Source organism: Pleurodeles waltl, chromosome 11, assembly GCF_031143425.1.
Source record: "Pleurodeles waltl isolate 20211129_DDA chromosome 11, aPleWal1.hap1.20221129, whole genome shotgun sequence".
NCBI lineage: Eukaryota > Metazoa > Chordata > Amphibia > Caudata > Salamandridae > Pleurodeles > Pleurodeles waltl.
Window position 1 is genome coordinate 126,333,643 of NC_090450.1, and position 26,038 is coordinate 126,359,680.

The 26,038-nt window shown below is 48.1% G+C and overlaps 1 protein-coding gene across 1 annotated transcript in view; it reads left to right on the forward strand.

Moving 5' to 3' along the window:
- Positions 1-26,038, forward strand: part of KPNA4 (karyopherin subunit alpha 4) — a 220,172-nt gene that overhangs the window by 153,016 nt on the left and 41,118 nt on the right. Inside the window, exon 16 of the mRNA XM_069213245.1 lies at positions 4,128-4,222. Coding sequence (XP_069069346.1) covers positions 4,128-4,222 — 95 coding nt within the window. The remainder of the gene's footprint in view (positions 1-4,127; positions 4,223-26,038) is intronic.

The window sequence follows — 26,038 nt, forward strand, 5'->3', positions numbered from 1 at the left end:
CCACCAATGTAGCAAGTTGGCTCTGTATGTGCTATTTCAAAGTAAGGAATAGCATGCACAGAGTCCAAGGGTTCCCCTTAGAGGTAAAATAGTGGTAAAAATAGATAATACTAATGCTCTATTTTGTGGTAGTGTGGTCGAGCAGTAGGCTTATCCAAGGAGTAGTGTTAAGCACTTGTTGTACATACACATAGACAATAAATGAGGTACACACACTCCGAGACAAATCCAGCCAATAGGTTTTTATATAGAAAAATATCTTTTCTTAGTTTATTTTAAGAACCACAGGTTCAAATTCTACATGTAATATCTCATTCGAAAGGTATTGCAGGTAAGTACTTTAGGAACTTCAAATCATCAAAATTGCATGTATACTTTTCAAGTTATTCACAAATAGCTGTTTTAAAAGTGGACACTTAGTGCAATTTTCACAGTTCCTAGGGGAGGTAAGTATTTGTTAGGTTAACCAGGTAAGTAAGACACTTACAGGGCTTAGTTCTTGGTCCAAGGTAGCCCACCGTTGGGGGTTCAGAGCAACCCCAAAGTCACCACACCAGCAGCTCAGGGCCGGTCAGGTGCAGAGTTCAAAGTGGTGCCCAAAACACATAGGCTAGAATGGAGAGAAGGGGGTGCCCCGGTTCCGGTCTGCTTGCAGGTAAGTACCCGCGTCTTCGGAGGGCAGACCAGGGGGGTTTTGTAGGGCACCGGGGGGGACACAAGTCCACACAGGAATTTCACCCTCAGCAGCGCGGGGGCGGCCGGGTGCAGTGTAGGACCAGGCGTCGGGTTTGCAATGTTAGTCTATGAGAGATCTCGGGATCTCTTCAGCGCTGCAGGCAGGCAAGGGGGGGATTCCTCGGGGAAACCTCCACTTGGGTAGGGGAGAGGGACTCCTGGGGGTCACTTCTCCAGTGAAAGTCCGGTCCTTCAGGTCCTGGGGGCTGCGGGTGCAGGGTCTCTCCCAGGCGTCGGGACTTTAGGTTCAAAGAGTCGCGGTCAGGGGAAGCCTCGGGATTCCCTCTGCAGGCGGCGCTGTGGGGGCTCAGGGGGGACAGGTTTTGGTACTCACAGTATCAGAGTAGTCCTGGGGTCCCTCCTGAGGTGTTGGATCGCCACCAGCCGAGTCGGGGTCGCCGGATGCAGTGTTGCAAGTCTCACGCTTCTTGCGGGGAGCTTGCAGGGTTCTTTAAAGCTGCTGGAAACAAAGTTGCAGCTTTTCTTGGAGCAGGTCCGCTGTCCTCGGGAGTTTCTTGTCTTTTCGAAGCAGGGGCAGTCCTCAGAGGATGTCGAGGTCGCTGGTCCCTTCGGAAGGCGTCGCTGGAGCAGGATCTTTGGAAGGCAGGAGACAGGCCGGTGAGTTTCTGGAGCCAAGGCAGTTGTCGTCTTCTGGTCTTCCGCTGCAGGGGTTTTCAGCTGGGCAGTCCTTCTTCTTGTTGCAGGAATCTAATTTTCTAGGGTTCAGGGTAGCCCTTAAATACTAAATTTAAGGGCGTGTTTAGGTCTGGGGGGTTAGTAGCCAATGGCTACTAGCCCTGAGGGTGGGTACACCCTCTTTGTGCCTCCTCCCAAGGGGAGGGGGTCACAATCCTAACCCTATTGGGGGAATCCTCCATCTGCAAGATGGAGGATTTCTAAAAGTTAGAGTCACCTCAGCTCAGGACACCTTAGGGGCTGTCCTGACTGGCCAGTGACTCCTCCTTGTTATTCTCATTATTTTCTCCGGCCTTGCCGCCAAAAGTGGGGCCTGGCCGGAGGGGGCGGGCAACTCCACTAGCTGGAGTGTCCTGCTGGGTTGGCACAAAGGAGGTGAGCCTTTGAGGCTCACCGCCAGGTGTGACAATTCCTGCCTGGGAGAGGTGTTAGCATCTCCACCCAGTGCAGGCTTTGTTACTGGCCTCAGAGTGACAAAGGCACTCTCCCCATGGGGCCAGCAACATGTCTCGGTTTGTGGCAGGCTGCTAAAACTAGTCAGCCTACACAGATAGTCGGTTAAGTTTCAGGGGGCGCCTCTAAGGTGCCCTCTGGGGTGTATTTTACAATAAAATGTACACTGGCATCAGTGTGCATTTATTGTGCTGAGAAGTTTGATACCAAACTTCCCAGTTTTCAGTGTAGCCATTATGGTGCTGTGGAGTTCGTGTTTGACAGACTCCCAGACCATATACTCTTATGGCTACCCTGCACTTACAATGTCTAAGGTTTTGTTTAGACACTGTAGGGGTACCATGCTCATGCACTGGTACCCTCACCTATGGTATAGTGCACCCTGCCTTAGGGCTGTAAGGCCTGCTAGAGGGGTGTCTTACCTATACTGCATAGGCAGTGAGAGGCTGGCATGGCACCCTGAGGGGAGTGCCATGTCGACTTACTCGTTTTGTCCTCACTAGCACACACAAGCTGGCAAGCAGTGTGTCTGTGCTGAGTGAGAGGTCTCCAGGGTGGCATAAGACATGCTGCAGCCCTTAGAGACTTTCCTTGGCATCAGGGCCCTTGGTACTAGAAGTACCAGTTACAAGGGACTTATCTGGATGCCAGGGTCTGCCAATTGTGGATACAAAAGTACAGGTTAGGGAAAGAACACTGGTGCTGGGGCCTGGTTAGCAGGCCTCAGCACACTTTCAATTGTAAACATAGCATCAGCAAAGGCAAAAAGTCAGGGGGCAACCATGCCAAGGAGGCATTTCCTTACACGTATGTTTCCAGTAGTTTACCAGTGCTCTCGGAGGGCTAAACGCCAGAAAATGCATGACATCTGCATGCCTTTCACAAATAAAAACAAGTGGTTTTTAAAAAGCAAGCCCACAAACCAATGAAAGTGACTGACGTAACATGGGTGTGGTTAAAACCCCCCTAAAGAGATTAGAAGAGGGACGGAACGCTTTGCGCTCGCCCCTAAAAACCGCAAAATGACCTGGAGATTGCCAAATCTATTGGTGCCCTGCAAACTTCAGCTACGAGCGGTTCCTTACGCAAGCAAGTCCCAGGAGGACCAATTCCACATCACCAGACCAGGCACAGCCTTATCAGAGATGGCAGTACACCTTATAAGAGCAGGCTTCAGGGGTTTCCCAGGTAGCTCTTTTAAAGGAGCTTCCACAGGTGACCATTACTACGCACAGTCAGTTACCAAGAACTGCTGGCCATAAACTTGGCCCGCAGTCTTTTTCAAGGTCATTCAAGGGAAGGTAGTCCTCAAGACACATAGCTCAGACTAACAATCTCACCAGAGTCCTAGAGTTTAGCTGTCTAAACCTCCCTAGCACATTGGCCCACCACTTGGACCTGCTACGCTTCAAAGTGAGAGGTATGCAATTGCTGCATTTCCCAGAACCAAGACTACCCTATAGGCTAATGTTCAGGACATTGTCTGCTTTCTTTCACTTCTGCAGGAGTCGGGCTTGGCCTACAAAACATGTCTACATAGTTGCTATAACAGATTACATGCAAAATAAACATTCATCCCAATTGTAGTAACCTCTTTACTTTTAAGCCTGATCAGGCATGTGGAGACACTCCCCTATCTTAGCATTTAGGGATGTGTAGTGATGCTCAACTAGTTTGACAACTTGTATGGGAAAATTACCTTCATGTTAACTATGAAATACCATATCCTTGCTCTCCATCTTTGACAACACTGATTCGGCTACCCCTTTTAATTACCCATCTAACAGTTACTTTTTCATACTTTTGAACTATAGAATGTTAGTTTGGAACCATTTTAAGGATTAATAATTGGAACCTACTTATGGTAAAAGGTATTACTTTCCAGTGGTAGCTGAGCACAATGTGAACAGTCTTTAAATGTTTTGTAAATCTTCGATCCACTGATGAGCTTTTGGTATTCTACATTTTCAGAGAAAAATGCTTTTTGATTTGGAGCTCTGTGTCTGTTTGCTTAATGGTTTACCTGTGTAGAAGGGCAGAGGATTTACCCAGGGGTCTGAACAATATATTTTGCTTATATACTCCTTTGTTGTACATTTAGTGTACTACATACACAACTTTGATAACACCAGTGGTATACATTAGCAATTTTCTTAACCTTCAGCAAGCTTGGCAACTTATTTGCTGCACAGTGTTGCTTTCTTTGAGTCATTTATTTTTCTATCTTAATGTTTTCCTTGTAGGACTGGAGAAGATAGAGCAACTACAAAATCATGAAAATGAAGATATTTACAAATTGGCTTATGAAATCATTGAGCAGTTCTTTTCATCAGAAGATGTAAGTAATGTTTAGTTCCCAATTTCATTTGCCAAGCTAATTGATAATGACTACTTTAAATTTCCTGATGAAGTGTATATTTTTAGTAACTTCAGATGTATGTGCAATTCTTGTCCTTGAAGCAAGGAGCCATGATATAGTATTGAAATACTATGTTAATATACCATGACCAACTGGGTACCAGGAACCCAGTGCACGTTCTATACAAAATCGCATTGAATTCCAGACAAAGTGGTGGCAATCATGTGGAAAGGGGGTGCTTTCTTACATAATTTGAGACATCTTATTGCTTACAGCGAGCTTAGAGCCCACCAATTGCTTACCGTTTTCTGCAGTTCGATGGCATCTGTCGCTGTAGATACACATGGTATGCATGAGCTCGCCATCTGGTGTTGGGTCGGAGTGTTACAAGTTGTTTTTCTTCGAAGAAGTGTTTTCGAGTCACGGGACCGAGTGACTCCACCTTCTGTGCTCATTGCGCATGGGCGTCGACTCCATCTTCGATTGTTTTCTTTCCGCCATCGGGTTCGGACGTGTTCATGTCGCTCCGAGTTTCGGAACGGAAAGATAGCTGAAGACGGAAGATTTTCGACGGTATCGTTGCGATCCGGTTAGAGATAGACACATACGACGACGCGTTGAACATCGAAGCGCTTCGGTGCCCTTCGGGGTAGATTTCGGCACCCCGTCGGGGCCTAGTCGGCCCGACCGCGTGGAGGACAACGCCGATGGATCGGACTCCGTTTCGATTCTGCCCCGAATGCCACAACAAATATCCTTATACGGACCTGCACTCGGTCTGTAATCTGTGCCTGTCACCCGAGCACAGTGAAGAATCCTGCGAGGCCTGTCGGGCGTTCCGGTCCCGAAAAACTCTGCGCGACCGTCGAGCGAGAAGACTGCAGATGGCGTCCACGCCAAAAGAGCGTCGACAGTTCGAGACAGAAGAAGAACAGGAGGAATCCTTTTCCATCCAGGATTCAGACTCCGACGAGCTACACTCTACAAGAACTGTGAGTAAGACGTCGAGATCAAACCTTAAAAAAGGAAAGAAGGCCCAGGGGACGCCACTGCCAACCGGCCATGGCTCCACCCAAATTCTCGGTGACCAACAATCGGCACCGAAAAAGGCCCATTCAGTGTCGAGATCGTCCGACTTCGGTCGAGACACCGGCACGCAGCCTCCTCGGGACCGAGAGAGTGCTAAACAGAAGCATCGACACCGAGAGTTCGGTGTCGACACCGATCGACGCCGAGACAGTGGCGCCGAAGACCATAGAGGCCAAGAATTTTCGGCACAGAAAAAGAGGAAGGTTACCTCGGAGCCGAAAAAACAATCGACAGGGCTTTCGGAGCCGAAAAAAGCGACACCAGACCCTGTTTCCGGCTCCTATACCGAAGAGCATTCTATGTCTTCTCAAATGAAGAAACATAGATTTGAACAAGAACTGCAATCCACTGACGTGGATCACACGCAAAAGCGTATCTTTATTCAGCAGGGGACTGGGAAGATCAGTACCCTTCCACCTGTCAAACGAAAGAGAACGCTTCAGTTTACTCCTCAGCAACAAACAACACAAAAGGTAACACCTCCTCCCTCGCCTCCACCTGTAACTCCGGCTTCGCCAACTTACACCCCATCACATTCGCCAGCTCACACCACCATGAGCCACGACGACCAAGATCAGGATGCGTGGGACTTGTACGACGCACCAGTGTCTGATAACAGCCCAGACACATACCCAACTAGGCCATCACCACCGGAAGACAGCACAGCCTACTCACAAGTGGTGGCTAGAGCAGCTCTATTCCATAATGTGGAACTACACTCGGAACAAGTAGAGGATGATTTTTTATTTAACACCCTCTCCTCAACCCACAGCTCCTACCAAAGCCTGCCGATGCTCCCAGGCATGCTACGCCATGCAAAGGACATTTTCAAGGAGCCAGTTAAAAGTAGGGCAGTGACGCCTAGGGTGGACAAAAAGTATAAGGCGCCTCCTACGGACCCTGTCTTCATCACCTCTCAGCTGCCACCAGACTCTGTGGTGGTAGGGGCTGCCAGAAAACGGGCAAACTCACACACTTCTGGGGATGCACCTCCCCCAGATAAAGAAAGTAGGAAGTTCGATGCAGCCGGGAAGAGGGTTGCTGTCCAAGCAGCAAACCAGTGGCGCATCGCAAATTCACAAGCGCTGCTAGCGCGATACGACAGAGCCCACTGGGATGAGATGCAGCATCTCATTGAACATCTCCCAAAAGATCTGCAAAAAAGAGCAAAACAGGTTGTTGAGGAGGGTCAAAACATTTCCAACAATCAAATACGCTCCTCCATGGATGCAGCAGACACGGCCGCAAGAACCATTAATACGTCGGTTACCATCCGTAGGCACGCATGGCTCAGAACGTCTGGATTCAAGCCAGAAATTCAGCAGGCAGTGCTTAACATGCCAGTAAACGAGAAACTTCTGTTCGGTCCGGAGGTCGACACAGCTATAGAAAAGCTCAAGAAGGACACTGACACTGCCAAGGCCATGGGCGCACTCTACTCCCCGCAGAGCAGAGGATCTTATAACACCTTCCGCAAAACACCTTTTAGAGGAGGGTTTCGGGGTCAGGCCACACAAGCTAGCACCTCACAGTCCGCACCGCCCACCTACCAGGGACAGTACAGGGGAGGTTTTCGGGGCCAGTATAGAGGGGGGCAATTTCCTAGGAATAGAGGAAGATTTCAAAGCCCCAAAACCACTACCAACAAGCAGTGACTCACACGTCACTCACCCCTCCCACACAACACCAGTGGGGGGGAGGATACATCAATATTACGAAGCATGGGACAAAATAACTACAGATACATGGGTCCTAGCAATTATCCAACATGGTTATTGCATAGAATTCATGCAATTCCCTCCAGACATACCACCAAAATCACAAAATTTATCAAAATACCATTCACAACTTCTAGAGATAGAAGTTCAAGCACTACTGCAAAAAAATGCAATAGAATTAGTACCAAGCACACAAATAAACACAGGAGTTTATTCACTGTACTTCTTGATACCAAAAAAGGACGAAACACTGAGACCAATTCTAGACCTCAGGGTAGTAAACACATTCATCAAATCAGACCACTTTCACATGGTCACACTACAAGAAGTGTTACCATTGCTCAGAAAACACGACTACATGACAACCCTAGACCTCAAGGACGCATATTTCCATATACCAATCCATCAATCACACAGGAAATATCTAAGGTTTGTATTCAAAGGAATACATTACCAATTCAAAGTATTGCCTTTTGGTTTAACAACCGCTCCAAGAGTATTCACAAAGTGCCTAGCAGTAGTCGCTGCACACATCAGAAGGCAGCAAATACATGTGTTCCCGTATCTAGACGACTGGCTAATCAAAACCAGTTCGCTCACACAATGCTCAAACCACACAAATCAAGTCATACAAACCTTCTACAATTTAGGGTTCACCGTCAACTTTGCAAAATCAAACATTCTGCCAAGCAAAGTACAGCAATATCTAGGAGCCATAATAGACACGACAAAAGGAGTAGCAACGCCAACTCCACAAAGGATCCACAATTTCAACAGGGTCATTCAACACATGTCTCCAAACCAAACAATACAAGCAAGAACAATACTACAGCTCCTAGGCATGATGTCCTCATGCATAGCCATTGTCCCAAACGCAAGACTGCACATGAGGCCCTTACAACAGTGCCTAGCCTCACAGTGGTCTCAAGCACAGGGTCACCTTCTAGATCTGGTGTTGCTAGACCGCCAAACTTACCTATCGCTTCTATGGTGGAACAGTATAAATTTAAACATAGGGCGGCCTTTCCAAGACCCAGTGCCACAGTACGTAATAACAACAGATGCTTCCATGACAGGGTGGGGAGCACATCTCAATCAACACAACATAAGAGGACAATGGAACATACATCAAACAAAACTGCATATAAATCATCTAGAATTATTAGCAGTTTTTCAAGCACTAAAAGCTTTCCAACCAATCATAACCCACAAATACATCCTTGTCAAAACAGACAACATGACAACGATGTATTATCTAAACAAACAAGGAGGAACACATTCAACGCAGTTAAGCTTGTTAGCTCAAAAAATATGGAAGTGGGCAGTCCACCATCAAATTGGTCTAATAGCACAGTTTATTCCGGGGATCCAGAATCAGCTGGCAGACAATCTCTCTCGAGATCACCAGCAAGTCCACGAATGGGAAATCCACCCACAAATTCTGAACACCTACTTCACACTCTGGGGAACACCACAAATAGACTTATTTGCAACAAAAGAGAACGCAAAATGCCAAAACTTCGCGTCCAGATACCCACACAAGCAATCCCAAGGCAATGCCCTATGGATGAACTGGTCAGGAATATTTGCTTACGCTTTTCCTCCTCTCCCTCTCCTTCCTTACCTAGTAAACAAATTGAGTCAAAACAAACTCAAACTCATTTTAATAGCACCAACGTGGGCAAGACAACCCTGGTACACAACACTGCTAGATCTGTCTGTAGTACCACACATCAAACTGCCCAACAAACCAGATCTGTTAACGCAACACAACCAACAGATCAGACACCCGGACCCAGCATCGCTGAATCTAGCAATCTGGCTCCTGAAATCCTAGAATTCGGACACTTACAACTTAGCCAAGAGTGTATGGAAGTCATAAAGCAGGCCAGAAGGCCATCCACTAGACACTGCTACGCAAGTAAGTGGAAAAGATTTGTTTGGTACTGCCATCATAATCAGATACAACCACTAGAGGCAACTCCAAAACATATAGTAAATTACTTGCTCCATTTACAAAAAGCAAAGCTAGCCTTCTCTTCTATTAAAATACACCTTGCAGCAATATCTGCATACCTGCAAACTACATATTCAACTTCCTTGTATAGGATACCAGTTATCAAAGCATTCATAGAAGGGCTTAAAAGAATTATACCACCAAGAACACCACCTGTTCCTTCATGGAACCTAAACGTGGTTCTAACAAGACTCATGGGCCCACCCTTCGAACCCATGCACTCTTGCGGAATACAATTCCTCACCTGGAAAGTTGCCTTTCTCATCGCCATTACATCTCTAAGAAGAGTAAGTGAAATTCAAGCGTTCACAACACAAGAGCCTTTTATACAAATACATAAAAATAAGGTCGTCCTACGACCTAATCCAAAATTTTTACCAAAAGTTATTTCTCCATTCCATCTAAATCAAACGGTAGAATTACCAGTATTCTTCCCACAGCCAGATTCTGTGGCTGAAAGAGCACTACATACATTAGATGTCAAAAGAGCATTAATGTACTACATTGACAGAACGAAGACCATCAGAAAAACTAAACAGCTATTTATTGCATTCCAAAAACCTCATGCAGGTAACCCAATATCAAAACAAGGTATAGCCAGATGGATAGTTAAATGCATCCAAATCTGCTACCTTAAAGCAAAAAGACAACTGCCCATTACTCCCAGGGCACATTCAACAAGGAAAAAAGGTGCTTCAATGGCCTTTTTAGGAAACATCCCAATGCAAGAAATATGTAAGGCAGCCACTTGGTCTACGCCTCACACATTCACCAAACACTACTGTATAGATGTGCTATCCGCACAACAAGCTACAGTAGGTCAAGCTGTATTAAGAACTCTATTTCAGACAACTTCTACTCCTACAGGCTAAACCACCGCTTATGGGGAACTAACTGCTTACTAGTCTATGCATACCATGTGTATCTACAGCGACAGATGCCATCGAACTGAAAATGTCACTTACCCAGTGTACATCTGTTCGTGGCATCAGTCGCTGAGATTCACATGGACCCACCCACCTCCCCGGAAGCCTGTAGCAGTTCAGAAGTTACCTTCAATTTTGTACATTTGTATATATATTACTTAATCCTTTAATAGGTACATACTTACATTTTTCATTGCGCGGGCACTATTACTATAGTACAACTCCTACCTCACCCTCTGCGGGGAAAACAATCGAAGATGGAGTCGACGCCCATGCGCAATGAGCACAGAAGGTGGAGTCACTCGGTCCCGTGACTCGAAAACACTTCTTCGAAGAAAAACAACTTGTAACACTCCGACCCAACACCAGATGGCGAGCTCATGCATACCATGTGAATCTCAGCGACTGATGCCACGAACAGATGTACACTGGGTAAGTGACATTTTCATTGTCATTCATTTCCTTGCTTATTTTTGGTCAAAACATGCTGGCTTCACTTCTGGGTTTGTCCCACCACTTGAGCATAACCCAAGTACTGCTTCCTTGCCCAGTGTCCTTCCACTGTTCATGCTTTTGCAACTGCTTTTTTCTATCTGATAGACATCTACTTGCAGACTGCTTACATTAGAATTTCCCCAGGTGTCTGTCTGGGTCCAGAGATTTTTTTCAAGCAGTACCCCTGCGTGCAGTTCGTCATCTGTGCTGGATATGACATCATGGGTACTACATAGACACCACAGTGGCTCCCTGACGTCAGTTTTTTTTTCTTTCCGTGCCAGTCCGCGCTGATCCAAAGAAAGAGGTACCCTTCCGTCTCTTGTTGACTGGTCTATTTTGTCTTTTGTCAAAGCTTTTTGGAGTGTTGTGCCTGGAATGCCGCCACAACACATCCTTCTTGATGAAACAGAGCTGCAGATTCTGGTTGCAGTCTTGCCAACTGTGTCGGATCCTGGGTTTTAGGGCTAGGATTTGGGGGTGGGGTTTGAATACCAGCTCCAAGACACCATTGCCTGGTGTATGTACTTGGGTGTGAAGCCAGTGGCCTGGATACCTTCCCAGATACTGGAATTTTCTTTCTCTCCCGTCGTCGTCCCCCGACCCCCTCTGGGCATGCCCTTTGATGGCACCTCTCTCTTCAGAGAGAAAGCAGACTCTGCGTTTGAGTTCAATGATTCTTCTGCTATTGCCAGGTCATTAGGCCTAGTGGCGGTCCCTCCTCCTCAGTCTGCTTTTTGCCCCTTTTGTGGCTACGGAAGGGGCCTCCAGCCACCGTACCATGCATGCTGCCCAGCCTCTGCATGGCTGGGGATATGGGATCTACTGCCTTAGTGTAGGAAGTTGGCTCTATGTGCTATTTCAAAGTAAGGAATAGCATGCACAGAGTCCAAGGGTTCCCCTTAGAGGTAAAATAGTGGTAAAAAGAGATAATACTAATGCTCTATTTTGTGGTAGTGTGGTCGAGCAGTAGGCTTATCCAAGGAGTAGTGTTAAGCATTTGTTGTACATACACATAGACAATAAATGAGGTACACACACTCGGAGACAAATCCAGCCAATAGGTTTTGTATAGAAAAATATCTTTTCTTAGTTTATTTTAAGAACCACAGGTTCAAATTTAACATGTAATATCTTGTTTGAAAGGTATTGCAGGTAAGTACATTAGGAACTTTGAATCATTTCAATTGCATGTATACTTTTCAAGTTATTCACAAATAGCTATTTCAAAAGTGGACACAGTGCAATTTTCACAGTTCCTGGGGGAGGTAAGTTTTTGTTAGTTTTACCAGGTAAGTAAGACACTTACAGGGTTCAGTTCTTGGTCCAAGGTAGCCCACCGTTGGGGGTTCAGAGCAACTCCAAAGTTACCACACCAGCAGCTCAGGGCCGGTCAGGTGCAGAGTTCAAAGTGGTGCCCAAAACGCATAGGCTTCAATGGAGAGAAGGGGGTGCCCCGGTTCCAGTCTGCCAGCAGGTAAGTACCCGCGTCTTCGGAGGGCAGACCAGGGGGGTTTTGTAGGGCACCGGGGGGGACACAAGCCCACACAGAAATTTCACCCTCAGCGGCGCGGGGGCGGCCGGGTGCAGTGTTAGAACAAGCGTCGGGTTCGCAATGGAAGTCAATGAGAGATCAAGGGATCTCTTCAGCGCTGCAGGCAGGCAAGGGGGGGGGCTTCCTCGGGGAAACCTCCACTTGGGCAAGGGAGAGGGACTCCTGGGGGTCACTTCTGCAGTGAAAGTCCGGTCCTTCAGGTCCTGGGGGCTGCGGGTGCAGGGTCTTTTCCAGGCGTCGGGACTTAGGTTTCAGAGAGTCGCGGTCAGGGGAAGCCTCGGGATTCCCTCTGCAGGCGGCGCTGTGGGGGCTCAGGGGGGACAGGTTTTGGTACTCAGTCGTAGAGTAGTCCGGGGGTCCTCCCTGAGGTGTTGGTTCTCCACCAGCCGAGTCGGGGTCGCCGGGTGCAGTGTTGCAAGTCTCACGCTTCTTGCGGGGAGATTGCAGGGGTCTTTAAACCTGCTCCTTTGGATAAAGTTGCAGTCTTTTTGGAGCAGGTCCGCTGTCCTCGGGAGTTTCTTGTCGTCGTCGAAGCAGGGCAGTCCTCAGAGGATTCAGAGGTCGCTGGTCCCTTTGGAAGGCATCGCTGGAGCAGAGTTCTTTGGAAGGCAGGAGACAGGCCGGTGAGTTTCTGGAGCCAAGGCAGTTGTTGTCTTCTGGTCTTCCTCTGCAGGGGTTTTCAGCTAGGCAGTCCTTCTTGTTGTTGCAGGAATCTAATTTTCTAGGGTTCAGGGTAGCCCTTAAATACTAAATTTAAGGGCGTGTTTAGGTCTGGGGGGTTAGTAGCCAATGGCTACTAGCCCTGAGGGTGAGTACACCCTCTTTGTGCCTCCTCCCAAGGGGAGGGGGTCACATCCCTAATCCTATTGGGGGAATCCTCCATCTGCAAGATGGTGGATTTCTAAAAGTTAGTCACCTCAGCTCAGGACACCTTAGGGGCTGTCCTGACTGGCAAGGGACTCCTCCTTGTTGTTCTCATTATTTTCTCCGGCCTTGCCGCCAAAAGTGGGGGCCGGGGCCGGAGGGGGCGGGCAACTCCACTAGCTGGAGTGTCCTGCGGTGCTGTGACAAAGGGGTGAGCCTTTGAGGCTCACCGCCAGGTGTTACAGCTCCTGCCTGGGGGAGGTGTTAGCATCCCCACCCAGTGCAGGCTTTGTTACTGGCCTCAGAGTGACAAAGGCACTCTCCCCATGGGGCCAGCAACATGTCTCTCTAGTGTGGCAGGCTGCTGGAACTAGTCAGCCTACACAGACAGAGGTGCCCCCTGAAACTTAACCGACTAAGGTGCCCTCTGGGGTGTAGTTTACAATAAAATGTACACTGGCATCAGTGTGCATTTATTGTGCTGAGAAGTTTGATACCAAACTTCCCAGTGTTCAGTGTAGCCATTATGGTGCTGTGGAGTTCGTGTAAAACAGACTCCCAGACCATATACTCTGATGGCTACCCTACTCTGATGGCTACCCTGCACTTACAATGTCTAAGGTTTTGCTTAGACACTGTAGGGGCACAGTGCTCATGCACTGGTACCCTCACCTATGGTATAGTGCACCCTGCCTTAGGGCTGTAAGGCCTGCTAGAGGGGTGTCTTACCTATACTGCATAGGCAGTGAGAGGCTGGCATGGCACCCTGAGGGGAGTGCCATGTCGACTTACTCCTTTTGTTCTCACTAGCACACACAAGCTGGTAAGCAGTGTGTCTGTGCTGAGTGAGGGGTCTCTAGGGTGGCATAATACATGCTGCAGCCCTTAGAGACCTTCCCTGGCATCAGGGCCCTTGGTACCAGAGGTACCAGTTACAAGGGACTTATCTGGATGCCAGGGTGTGCCAATTGTGGAATCAAAAGTACAGGTTAGGGAAAGAACACCTTAGACATTGTAAGTGCAGGGTAGCCATAAGAGTATATGGTCTGGGAGTCTGTTTTACACGAACTCCACAGCACCATAATGGCTACACTGAAAACTGGGAAGTTTGGTATCAAACTTCTCAGCACAATAAATGCACACTGATGCCAGTGTACATTCTATTGTAAAATACACCACAGAGGGCACCTTAGAGGTGCCCCCTGAAACTTAACCGACTATCTGTGTAGGCTGACTAGTTCTAGCAGCCTGCCACAAACCGAGACATGTTGCTGGCCCCATGGGGAGAGTGCCTTTGTCACTCTGAGGCCAGTAACAAAGCCTGCACTGGGTGGAGATGCTAACACCTCTCCCAGGCAGGAATTGTCACACCTGGCGGTGAGCCTCAAAGGCTCACCTCCTTTGTGCCAACCCAGCAGGACACTCCAGCTAGTGGAGTTGCCCGCCCCCTCCGGCCAGGCCCCACTTTTGGCGGCAAGGCCGGAGAAAATAATGAGAATAACAAGGAGGAGTCACTGGCCAGTCAGGACAGCCCCTAAGGTGTCCTGAGCTGAGGTGACTCTAACTTTTAGAAATCCTCCATCTTGCAGATGGAGGATTCCCCCAATAGGGTTAGGATTGTGACCCCCTCCCCTTGGGAGGAGGCACAAAGAGGGTGTACCCACCCTCAGGGCTAGTAGCCATTGGCTACTAACCCCCCAGACCTAAACACGCCCTTAAATTTAGTATTTAAGGGCTACCCTGAACCCTAGAAAATTAGAGTTCGATGGCATCTGTCGCTGTAGATACGCATGTTCTGCAATAGCTCGCCATCTGGTGTTGGGCCGGAGTGTTACAAGTTGTTTTTCTTCGAAGAAGTCTTTCGAGTCACGGGACCGAGTGACTCCTCCTTTTGTCTCCATTGCGCATGGGCGTCGACTCCATCCTCGATTGTTTTTTTTCCGCCATCGGGTTCGGACGTGTTCCTGTCGCTCCGAGTTTCGGAACAGAAAAAATAGTTAATTTCGGAAGATTTTCGTCGGTATTGTTGCGTTCGGGATCGGCATACTTACATTCAACACCGCATCGAAGATCGAAGAGCTCCGGTGCCCTTCGGGGTAATTTTTCGATCCTCCGTCGGGGCCTGGTCGGCCCGACCGCGTGCTGAAGAACGCCGATGGAACGGACCCCGTTCCGTTTCTGCCCCAAATGCCACAATAAATACCCCTACACAGACCAACACTTGGTCTGCAACCTGTGCCTGTCACCTGAGCACAGCGAAGACACCTGCGAGGCCTGTCGTGCGTTCCGGTCCCGAAAAACACTCCGAGACCGTCGAGCCAGAAGACTTCAAATGGCGTCCGCACCGACAGCCCGACGGGAGTTCGAGGAACAGGAAGAGGAAGGTACCTTCTCGATCCAAGACTCAGACTCCGAAGGATTCGACGATACACAAACCGTGAGTAAGACGTCGAAAACCACACAAAGAAACATTTACAAGGCCCAGGGGACGCCACTGCCACCAGGCCATGGCTCAACCCATAAAATCGGTGACCGACCGTCGGCACCGAAAAAGGCCCAAACAGTGCCGAGATCGTCCGACTCCGGTCGAGACACCGGCACGCAGCCTTCTCGGGACCGAGAAAGTGCTGGAGACAAGCCTCGACACCGAGATGCCGGTGTGGACACGGCTCGACGCCGAGACAGCGGCACCGAAACAGATCGACGCCGAGAGGTTTCGGCCCCGAAAAGGAAAAAAGTCACCTCGGAGCCGAAAAAACACGCAGACAAAGTTTCGACGCCGAAACAAACTGCAAGCGACCCAGCTTCAGGCTCTTATACAGAAGAGCACTCGCTAACCTCCCAAATGCAGAAGCATAGGTTTGAGGAAGAGCTACAAGCAACTGATGCGGACCATACGCAAAAGCGTATCTTCATTCAGCAGGGGACAGGAAAAATAAGCACCCTTCCCCCCATTAGGAGAAAGAGAAGGTTGGAGTTCCAGACGGAACAAGCACCACAACCAAAAGTGGTGAAAAGAGTTACACCACCACCCTCTCCTCCGCCCGTGATTAACGTTTCACCAGCACAAACGCCATCACACTCCCCAGCTCACACCACCATGAGCCAGGGTGACCAAGACCAGGACGCATGGGACCTATACGACGCCCCAGTGTCAGATAACAGCCCAGAGGCATACCCTACAAAACCATCTCCACCAGAAGACAGCACCGCGTACTCTCAGGTGGTGGCTAGAGCAGCACAATTTCACAACGTAAGCCTCCACTCAGAACAGGTCGAGGATGATTTCTTGTTCAACACACTCTCCTCCACCCACAGCTCCTACCAAAGCCTGCCTATGCTCCCTGGTATGCTCCGGCACGCAAAAGACATATTTAAGGACCCGGTCAAAAGTAGGGCAATCACACCAAGGGTGGAAAAAAAGTATAAGCCGCCTCCTACAGACCCGGCTTTCATCACAACACAGCTGCCACCAGACTCTGTTGTTGTAGGAGCAGCTAGGAAAAGGGCCAACTCTCACACATCTGGAGATGCACCACCCCCAGATAAAGAAAGCCGCAAGTTTGATGCAGCTGGTAAAAGAGTCGCAGCACAAGCTGCAAACCAGTGGCGCATCGCGAACTCCCAGGCACTACTTGCGCGCTATGACAGAGCCCACTGGGACGAGATGCAACATCTCATTGAACATCTGCCCAAAGACTTCCAAAATAGGGCAAAACAAGTGGTTGAGGAGGGACAAGCCATCTCTAACAACCAGATCCGCTCCTCCATGGACGCTGCAGATACAGCTGCACGGACAATTAATACATCTGTAACTATCAGAAGGCATGCATGGCTCCGAACGTCTGGATTTAAACCAGAGATTCAACAAGCAGTTCTCAATATGCCTTTTAATGGAAAAGAACTGTTCGGTCCAGAAGTGGACACAGCGATTGAGAAACTCAAAAAAGATACGGACACTGCCAAAGCCATGGGCGCACTCTACTCCCCGCAGAGCAGAGGGAATTACAGCTCATTCCGTAAAACGCCCTTTCGAGGGGGGTTTCGAGGTCAAAGCACACAAGCCAGCACCTCACAAGCCACACCGTCCAGTTACCAAGGACAGTATAGAGGAGGTTTTCGGGGACAATATAGAGGAGGGCAATTCCCTAGAAATAGAGGAAGATTCCAAAGCCCCAAAACCCCTACTACTAAACAGTGACTCACATGTCACTCACCCCCTCCACACAACACCAGTGGGGGGACGAATAGGTCATTATTACAGAGCATGGGAGAAAATCACTACAGACACTTGGGTTCTAGCAATTATCCAACATGGTTACTGCATAGAATTTCTACAGTTCCCTCCAAACATACCACCAAAAGCACAAAATTTAACAACACACCATTCCAATCTCCTAGAGATAGAAGTGCAGGCACTATTGCAAAAGAATGCAATCGAATTAGTGCCAAACACACAAATAAACACAGGAGTTTACTCACTGTACTTTCTGATACCAAAGAAGGACAAAACACTGAGACCAATCCTAGACCTCAGAGTAGTCAACACTTTCATCAAATCAGACCACTTCCACATGGTCACACTACAAGAAGTATTGCCATTGCTAAAGCTGCACGACTACATGGCAACTTTAGACCTCAAGGATGCTTATTTCCATATACCAATTCACCCATCGCACAGGAAATACCTAAGGTTTGTATTCAAAGGAATACATTACCAATTCAAGGTACTGCCTTTCGGATTAACAACCGCACCAAGAGTCTTTACCAAATGTCTAGCGGTAGTCGCTGCACACATCAGAAGGCAGCAAATACATGTGTTCCCATATCTAGACGACTGGCTAATCAAGGGCCATTCGTTAATAGAGTGCTCAAATCACACAAATCATATCATACAAACCCTCTTCAAACTAGGGTTCACCGTCAATTTCACAAAATCCAAAATTCGGCCACGCAAGGTACAACAATACCTGGGAGCCATAATAGACACATCAAAAGGAGTAGCCACTCCAAGTCCACAAAGAATTCAAAATTTCAACACCATCATACAACGCATGTATCCAACACAAAAGATACAAGCAAAGATGGTATTACAACTCCTAGGCATGATGTCATCATGCATAGCCATTGTCCCAAACGCAAGACTGCACATGAGGCCCTTACAACAATGCCTAGCATCACAGTGGTCTCAAGCACAGGGTCACCTTCTAGATCTGGTGTTAATAGACCGCCAAACTTACCTCTCGCTTCTGTGGTGGAACAACATAAATTTAAACAAGGGGCGGCCTTTCCAAGACCCAGTGCCACAATACGTAATAACAACAGATGCTTCCATGACAGGGTGGGGAGCACACCTCGATCAACACAGCATACAAGGACAATGGAACGTACATCAAACAAAACTGCATATCAATCACCTAGAACTTCTAGCAGTTTTTCAAGCACTAAAAGCCTTCCAACCAATAATAGTTCACAAATACATTCTCGTCAAAACAGACAACATGACGACAATGTATTATCTAAACAAGCAGGGGGGGACGCACTCCACGCAGTTAAGCCTGCTAGCACAAAAAATTTGGCATTGGGCAATTCACAACAAAATTCGCCTAATAGCACAGTTTATACCAGGGATCCAAAATCAACTCGCAGACAATCTCTCTCGAGATCATCAACAGGTCCACGAATGGGAAATTCACCCCCAAATTCTGAACACTTATTTCAAACTCTGGGGAACACCTCAGATAGACTTGTTTGCGACAAGGGAGAACGCAAAATGCCAAAACTTCGCATCCAGATACCCACACAAACAATCCCAAGGCAATGCCCTATGGATGAACTGGTCAGGGATATTTGCTTACGCTTTTCCTCCTCTCCCTCTCCTTCCTTACCTGGTAAACAAACTCAGTCAAAGCAAACTCAAACTCATATTGATAGCACCAACTTGGGCAAGGCAACCCTGGTACACAACGCTGCTAGACCTATCAGTGGTACCCTGCATCAAATTGCCCAACAGGCCAGATCTGTTGACACAGCACAACCAAAAGATCAGACACCCAGATCCAGCATCGCTGAATCTAGCAATCTGGCTCCTGAAATCCTAGAATTCGGGCACTTACAACTTACCCAAGAATGTATGGAAGTCATAAAACAAGCCAGAAGGCCATCCACCAGGCACTGTTATGCAAGTAAATGGAAGAGGTTTGTTTGCTACTGCCATATTAATCAAATACAACCATTACACACAACTCCAGAACATGTAGTGGGTTACTTGCTTCACTTACAAAAATCTAACCTAGCTTTCTCTTCCATTAAGATTCACCTTGCAGCAATATCTGCATACCTGCAGACTACCTATTCAACTTCCCTATATAAAATACCAGTCATTAAAGCATTCATGGAGGGCCTTAGGAGAATTATACCACCAAGAACACTACCTGTTCCTTCATGGAACCTAAATGTTGTCCTAACTAGACTTATGGGTCCACCTTTTGAACCCATGCACTCCTGCGACATACAGTTCCTAACCTGGAAGGTGGCATTTCTCATCGCCATTACTTCCCTGAGAAGAGTAAGCGAGATTCAGGCGTTTACTATACAGGAACCTTTTATACAACTACACAAAAATAAAGTCGTCCTAAGGACCAATCCTAAATTTTTGCCAAAGGTTATTTCACCGTTCCATCTAAATCAAACAGTGGAACTTCCGGTGTTCTTTCCACAGCCAGATACCGTAGCTGAAAGGGCACTACATACATTAGATGTCAAAAGAGCATTAATGTATTACATTGACAGAACAAAGAACATCAGAAAGACTAAACAACTCTTTATTGCATTTCAAAAACCTCATGCAGGAAACCCAATTTCAAAACAAGGTATAGCCAGATGGATAGTTAAATGCATCCAAATCTGCTACCTTAAAGCTAAACGACAGCTGCCCATTACACCAAGGGCACACTCAACCAGAAAGAAAGGTGCTACCATGGCCTTTCTAGGAAACATCCCAATGCAAGAAATATGTAAGGCAGCCACATGGTCTACGCCTCACACATTCACCAAGCACTACTGTGTAGACGTGTTATCCGCACAACAAGCCACAGTAGGTCAAGCTGTATTAAGGACATTATTTCAGACTACTTCCACTCCTACAGGCTGATCCACCGCTTTTGGGGAAATAACTGCTTACTAGTCTATTGCAGAACATGCGTATCTACAGCGACAGATGCCATCGAACTGAAAATGTCACTTACCCAGTGTACATCTGTTCGTGGCATCAGTCGCAGTAGATTCGCATGTGCCCACCCGCCTCCCCGGGAGCCTGTAGCAGTTTGGAAGTTACCTTCAATTATTTATATATGTATCATCTCAACCTTAAATAAGTGCATACTTAGTCACTCCATTGCATGGGCACTATTACTACAATTCAACTCCTACCTCACCCTCTGCGGGGAAAAACAATCGAGGATGGAGTCGACGCCCATGCGCAATGGAGACAAAAGGAGGAGTCACTCGGTCCCGTGACTCGAAAGACTTCTTCGAAGAAAAACAACTTGTAACACTCCGGCCCAACACCAGATGGCGAGCTATTGCAGAACATGCGAATCTACTGCGACTGATGCCACGAACAGATGTACACTGGGTAAGTGACATTTTCATTCCTGCAACAAGAAGGACTGCCCAGCTGAAAACCCCTGCAGCGGAAGACCAGAAGACGACAACTGCCTTGGCTCCAGAAACTCACCGGCCTGTCTCCTGCCTTCCAAAGATCCTGCTCCAGCGACGCCTTCCTAAGGGACCAGCGACCTCGACATCCTCTGAGGACTGCCCCTGCTTCGAAAAGACAAGAAACTCCCGAGGACAGCGGACCTGCTCCAAGAAAAGCTGCAACTTTGTTTCCAGCAGCTTTAAAGAACCCTGCAAGCTCCCCGCAAGAAGCGTGAGACTTGCAACACTGCACCCGGCGACCCCGACTCGGCTGGTGGAGACCCGACACCTCAGGAGGGACCCCAGGACTACTCTGATACTGTGAGTACCAAAACCTGTCCCCCCTGAGCCCCCACAGCGCCGCCTGCAGAGGGAATCCCGAGGCTTCCCCTGACCGCGACTCTTTGAACCTAAAGTCCCGACGCCTGGGAGAGACCCTGCACCCGCAGCCCCCAGGACCTGAAGGACCGGACTTTCACTGGAGAAGTGACCCCCAGGAGTCCCTCTCCCTTGCCCAAGTGGAGGTTTCCCCGAGGAACCCCCCCCTTGCCTGCCTGCAGCGCTGAAGAGATCCCGAGATCTCTCATAGACTAACATTGCGAAACCGACGCTTGTTTCTACACTGCACCCGGCCGCCCCCGCGCCGCTGAGGGTGAAATTTCTGTGTGGACTCGTGTCCCCCCCGGTGCCCTACAAAACCCCCCTGGTCTGCCCTCCGAAGACGCGGGTACTTACCTGCAAGCAGACCGGAACCGGGGCACCCCCTTCTCTCCATTCTAGCCTATGTGTTTTGGGCACCACTTTGAACTCTGCACCTGACCGGCCCTGAGCTGCTGGTGTGGTGACTTTGGGGTTGCTCTGAACCCCCAACGGTGGGCTACCTTGGACCAAGAACTGAACCCTGTAAGTGTCTTACTTACCTGGTAAAACTAATCAAAACTTACCTCCCCTAGGAACTGTGAAAATTGCACTAAGTGTCCACTTTTAAAACAGCTATTTGTGAATAACTTGAAAAGTATACATGCAATTTTGATGATCTGAAGTTCCTAAAGTACTTACCTGCAATACCTTTCGAATGAGATATTACATGTAGAATTTGAACCTGTGGTTCTTAAAATAAACTAAGAAAATATATTTTTCTATAACAAAACCTATTGGCTGGATTTGTCTCTGAGTGTGTGTACCTCATTTATTGTCTATGTGTATGTACAACAAATGCTTAACACTACTCCTTGGATAAGCCTACTGCTCGACCACACTACCACAAAATAGAGCATTAGTATTATCTATTTTTACCACTATTTTACCTCTAAGGGGAACCCTTGGACTCTGTGCATGCTATTCCTTACTTTGAAATAGCACATACAGAGCCAACTTCCTACATTGGTGGATCAGCGGTGGGGTACAAGACTTTGCATTTGCTGGACTACTCAGCCAATACCTGATCACACGACAAATTCCAAAATTGTCATTAGAAATTGATTTTTGCAATTTGAAAAGTTTTCTAAATTCTTAAAAGTCCTGCTAGGGCCTTGTGTGTTAAGTCCCTGTTTAGCATTTCTTTTAGAGTTTAAAAGTTTGTAAAAGTTTGAATTAGATTCTAGAACCAGTGGTAGATTCTTAAAAAGTATTCCAACTTTTAGAAGCAAAATGTCTAGCACAGATGTGACTGTGGTGGAACTCGACACCACACCTTACCTCCATCTTAAGATGAGGGAGCTAAGGTCACTCTGTAAAATAAAGAAAATAACAATGGGCCCCAAACCTACCAAAATACAGCTCCAGGAGCTTTTGGCAGAGTTTGAAAAGGCCAACCCCTCTGAGGGTGGCAACTCAGAGGAAGAGGATAGTGACTTGGAGGAAAATTCCCCCCTACCAGTCCTATCTAGGGAGGACAGGGTCCCTCAAACCCTGACTCCTAAAATAATAGTCAGAGATGCTGGTTCCCTCACAGGAGAGACCAACACCTCTGAAATCACTGAGGATAGCCCCAGTGAAGAGGACATCCAGTTAGCCAGGATGGCCAAAAGATTGGCTTTGGAAAAACAGATCCTAGCCATAGAGAGGGAAAGAAAAGAGATGGGCCTAGGTCCCATCAATGGTGGCAGCAACTTAAATAGGGTCAGAGATTCTCCTGACATCCTAAAAATCCCCAAAGGGATTGTAACAAAATATGAAGATGGTGATGACATCACCAAATGGTTCACAGCTTTTGAGAGGGCTTGTGTAACCAGAAAAGTGAACAGATCTCACTGGGGTGCTCTCCTTTGGGAAATGTTCACTGGAAAGTGTAGGGATAGACTCCTCACACTCTCTGGAAAAGATGCAGAATCTTATGACCTCATGAAGGGTACCCTGATTGAGGGCTTTGGATTCTCCACTGAGGAGTATAGAATTAGGTTCAGGGGGGCTCAAAAATCCTCGAGCCAGACCTGGGTTGATTTTGTAGACTACTCAGTAAAAACACTAGATGGTTGGTTAACTGGAAATGAAGTGTGTGACTATGTTGGGCTTTATAATTTGTTTATGAAAGAACACATTTTAAGTAACTGCTTCAATGAAAAGTTGCATCAGTATCTGGTAGACCTAGGTCCAATTTCTCCCCAAGAATTGGGAAAGAAGGCAGACCACTGGGTCAAGACTAGGGTAACCAAAACTTCCACTGGGGGTGACCAAAAGAAAGGGGTTACAAAAACTCCCCAGGAGAAAGTGGGTAACACTAGAAACCAAGAAAAAGAGTCCTCTGTAGGCCCCCAAAAACCAGAACAGGTGGGTGGGCCCCAGGACACAACCCAAACCAAAGGTGGGTACCAGGGTAAGAACTGGGATGCCACTAAGGCATGGTGCCACAACTGTAAACAGTCTGGGCACCACACCAAGGACACTTCTTGTCCCAAAAACAAACCCCAGAACAAAATTCCTGGGGTAACCAGTGTAGCCATGGGAGATGACTCCTCAGATGAGGAGGTCTTCCTAGCCTTCAACTGGAAACAGGGCCCAACAGGTGAGTTGGAGATTCCAGAGGGAAGTAGACACTTCCACCACCTACTGGTGAATGGAATCCCAACCACTGCCCTGAGAGACACTTGTGCCAGTCACACTATTGTGCATGACAGGCTGGTGCTCTCAAACCAGTACATCCCAGGTGAGACTGCCAGGGTAAGAGTTAGCCTAGACAGGGTCACTAAGAGGCCTGTGGCTTTAGTGCCCATAGAAGTGGGTGGCACTCTTAGCTGGAGAAGGGTAGTAGTCAGTGCAGACCTCCCCCTTGATTGTCTCCTTGGAAATGACTACCCAGAGATTAGTCAGAGCTCAAGAGAGGAACTAGTCCAGTGCCAGTCCTCTCCCAAGGATTCTGGAAGTCCTGCCTCTGCAGTAAATGCAAGCAGGCCCCAGAAGAAGAAGAAAAGAAAACAGAGTAGGAAGGGTGGACAACCTTTAGCCAAGGTTACAGCAAGCCAAGGAGATTCTGCTCCAGTAGGGGAGAACTCCAAAAATGGCCCTGATAAAGTCCAACCTGACCCACAAGAAGTCCTGGCTAGTCAGGCAACTGTTAAACCTGAGTGGGTGGCTCCTCAGCTAACAGAAGAAAGAGTGGAAGAAGGGTGTTTACTACAAGATGTGGTAACCCCCCACTCTAATACAGCAGACAGGCAACCTGAACCCAAAGAAGCCTGTAACTTAGCCCCTTCCCTTTTAGGTGAAGAGCTAAAGGTGTGGTTCTGGGCACTGACAGCTGTCAGTGGCCTCTGCTGGGTGTTAGCCTTTATGGCTGCACTATCCTTAGCATGGTGGTCTGACCCCATGCCAAATAGCAAGTTAGGCCCCCTGACCCTATTGGTCATGGTGGGGTTACTCCAGCTCTGGGTAACCTCTCTGGGTAAGCTAGGGGTAACCCTGGCCAAGATAAGGTTAGCAGAGGTGGATACCTCTAAGACCAAAATAGAAAGAATGGGTGGAGACATTGAAGAGGCAGACAAGAGGCAATTCAGACTAGGTCCTATCACTGTGGAAGTAGGTCAGTTCCCCAAAGGGAATGACCTGAACAGAAGGATGTAAGGCAGAGTAGGCCCTGCAACTAACCAGCCTATTTCTCCTACTCTTCCTCGCCTGACAGACTAGGAAGACTCTCCCAGCTTGGGCTGAGTCTCCTGGCCTGTGGGCTGGGGGGGGCTTGTGTAAAGAAATGGCTCCCTGTTGCAGTTACCCCCCACTTTTTGCCTGATACTGATGCTGACTTGACTGAGAAGTGTGCTGGGACCCTGCTAACCAGGCCCCAGCACCAGTGTTCTTTCACCTAAAATGTACCATTGATCCCACAATTGGCACACCCTGGCATCCAGATAAGTCCCTTGTAACTGGTACCTCTGGTACCAAGGGCCCTGATGCCAGGGAAGGTCTCTAAGGGCTGCAGCATGCATTATGCCACCCTAGAGACCCCTCACTCAGCACAGCCACACTGCTTACAAGCCTGTGTGTGCTAGTGAGAACAAAATGAGTAAGTCGACATGGCACTCCCCTCAGGGTGCCATGCCAGCCTCTCACTGCCTATGCAGTATAGATAAGACACCCCTCTAGCAGGCCTTACAGCCCTAAGGCAGGGTGCACTATACCATAGGTGAGGGTACCAGTGCATGAGCACCGTGCCCCTACAGTGTCTAAGCAAAACCTTAGACATTGTAAGTGCAGGGTAGCCATAAGAGTATATGGTCTGGGAGTCTGTTTTACACGAACTCCACAGCACCATAATGGCTACACTGAAAACTGGGAAGTTTGGTATCAAACTTCTCAGCACAATAAATGCACACTGATGCCAGTGTACATTCTATTGTAAAATACACCACAGAGGGCACCTTAGAGGTGCCCCCTGAAACTTAACCGACTATCTGTGTAGGCTGACTAGTTCTAGCAGCCTGCCACAAACCGAGACATGTTGCTGGCCCCATGGGGAGAGTGCCTTTGTCACTCTGAGGCCAGTAACAAAGCCTGCACTGGGTGGAGATGCTAACACCTCTCCCAGGCAGGAATTGTCACACCTGGCGGTGAGCCTCAAAGGCTCACCTCCTTTGTGCCAACCCAGCAGGACACTCCAGCTAGTGGAGTTGCCCGCCCCCTCCGGCCAGGCCCCACTTTTGGCGGCAAGGCCGGAGAAAATAATGAGAATAACAAGGAGGAGTCACTGGCCAGTCAGGACAGCCCCTAAGGTGTCCTGAGCTGAGGTGACTCTAACTTTTAGAAATCCTCCATCTTGCAGATGGAGGATTCCCCCAATAGGGTTAGGATTGTGACCCCCTCCCCTTGGGAGGAGGCACAAAGAGGGTGTACCCACCCTCAGGGCTAGTAGCCATTGGCTACTAACCCCCCAGACCTAAACACGCCCTTAAATTTAGTATTTAAGGGCTACCCTGAACCCTAGAAAATTAGATTCCT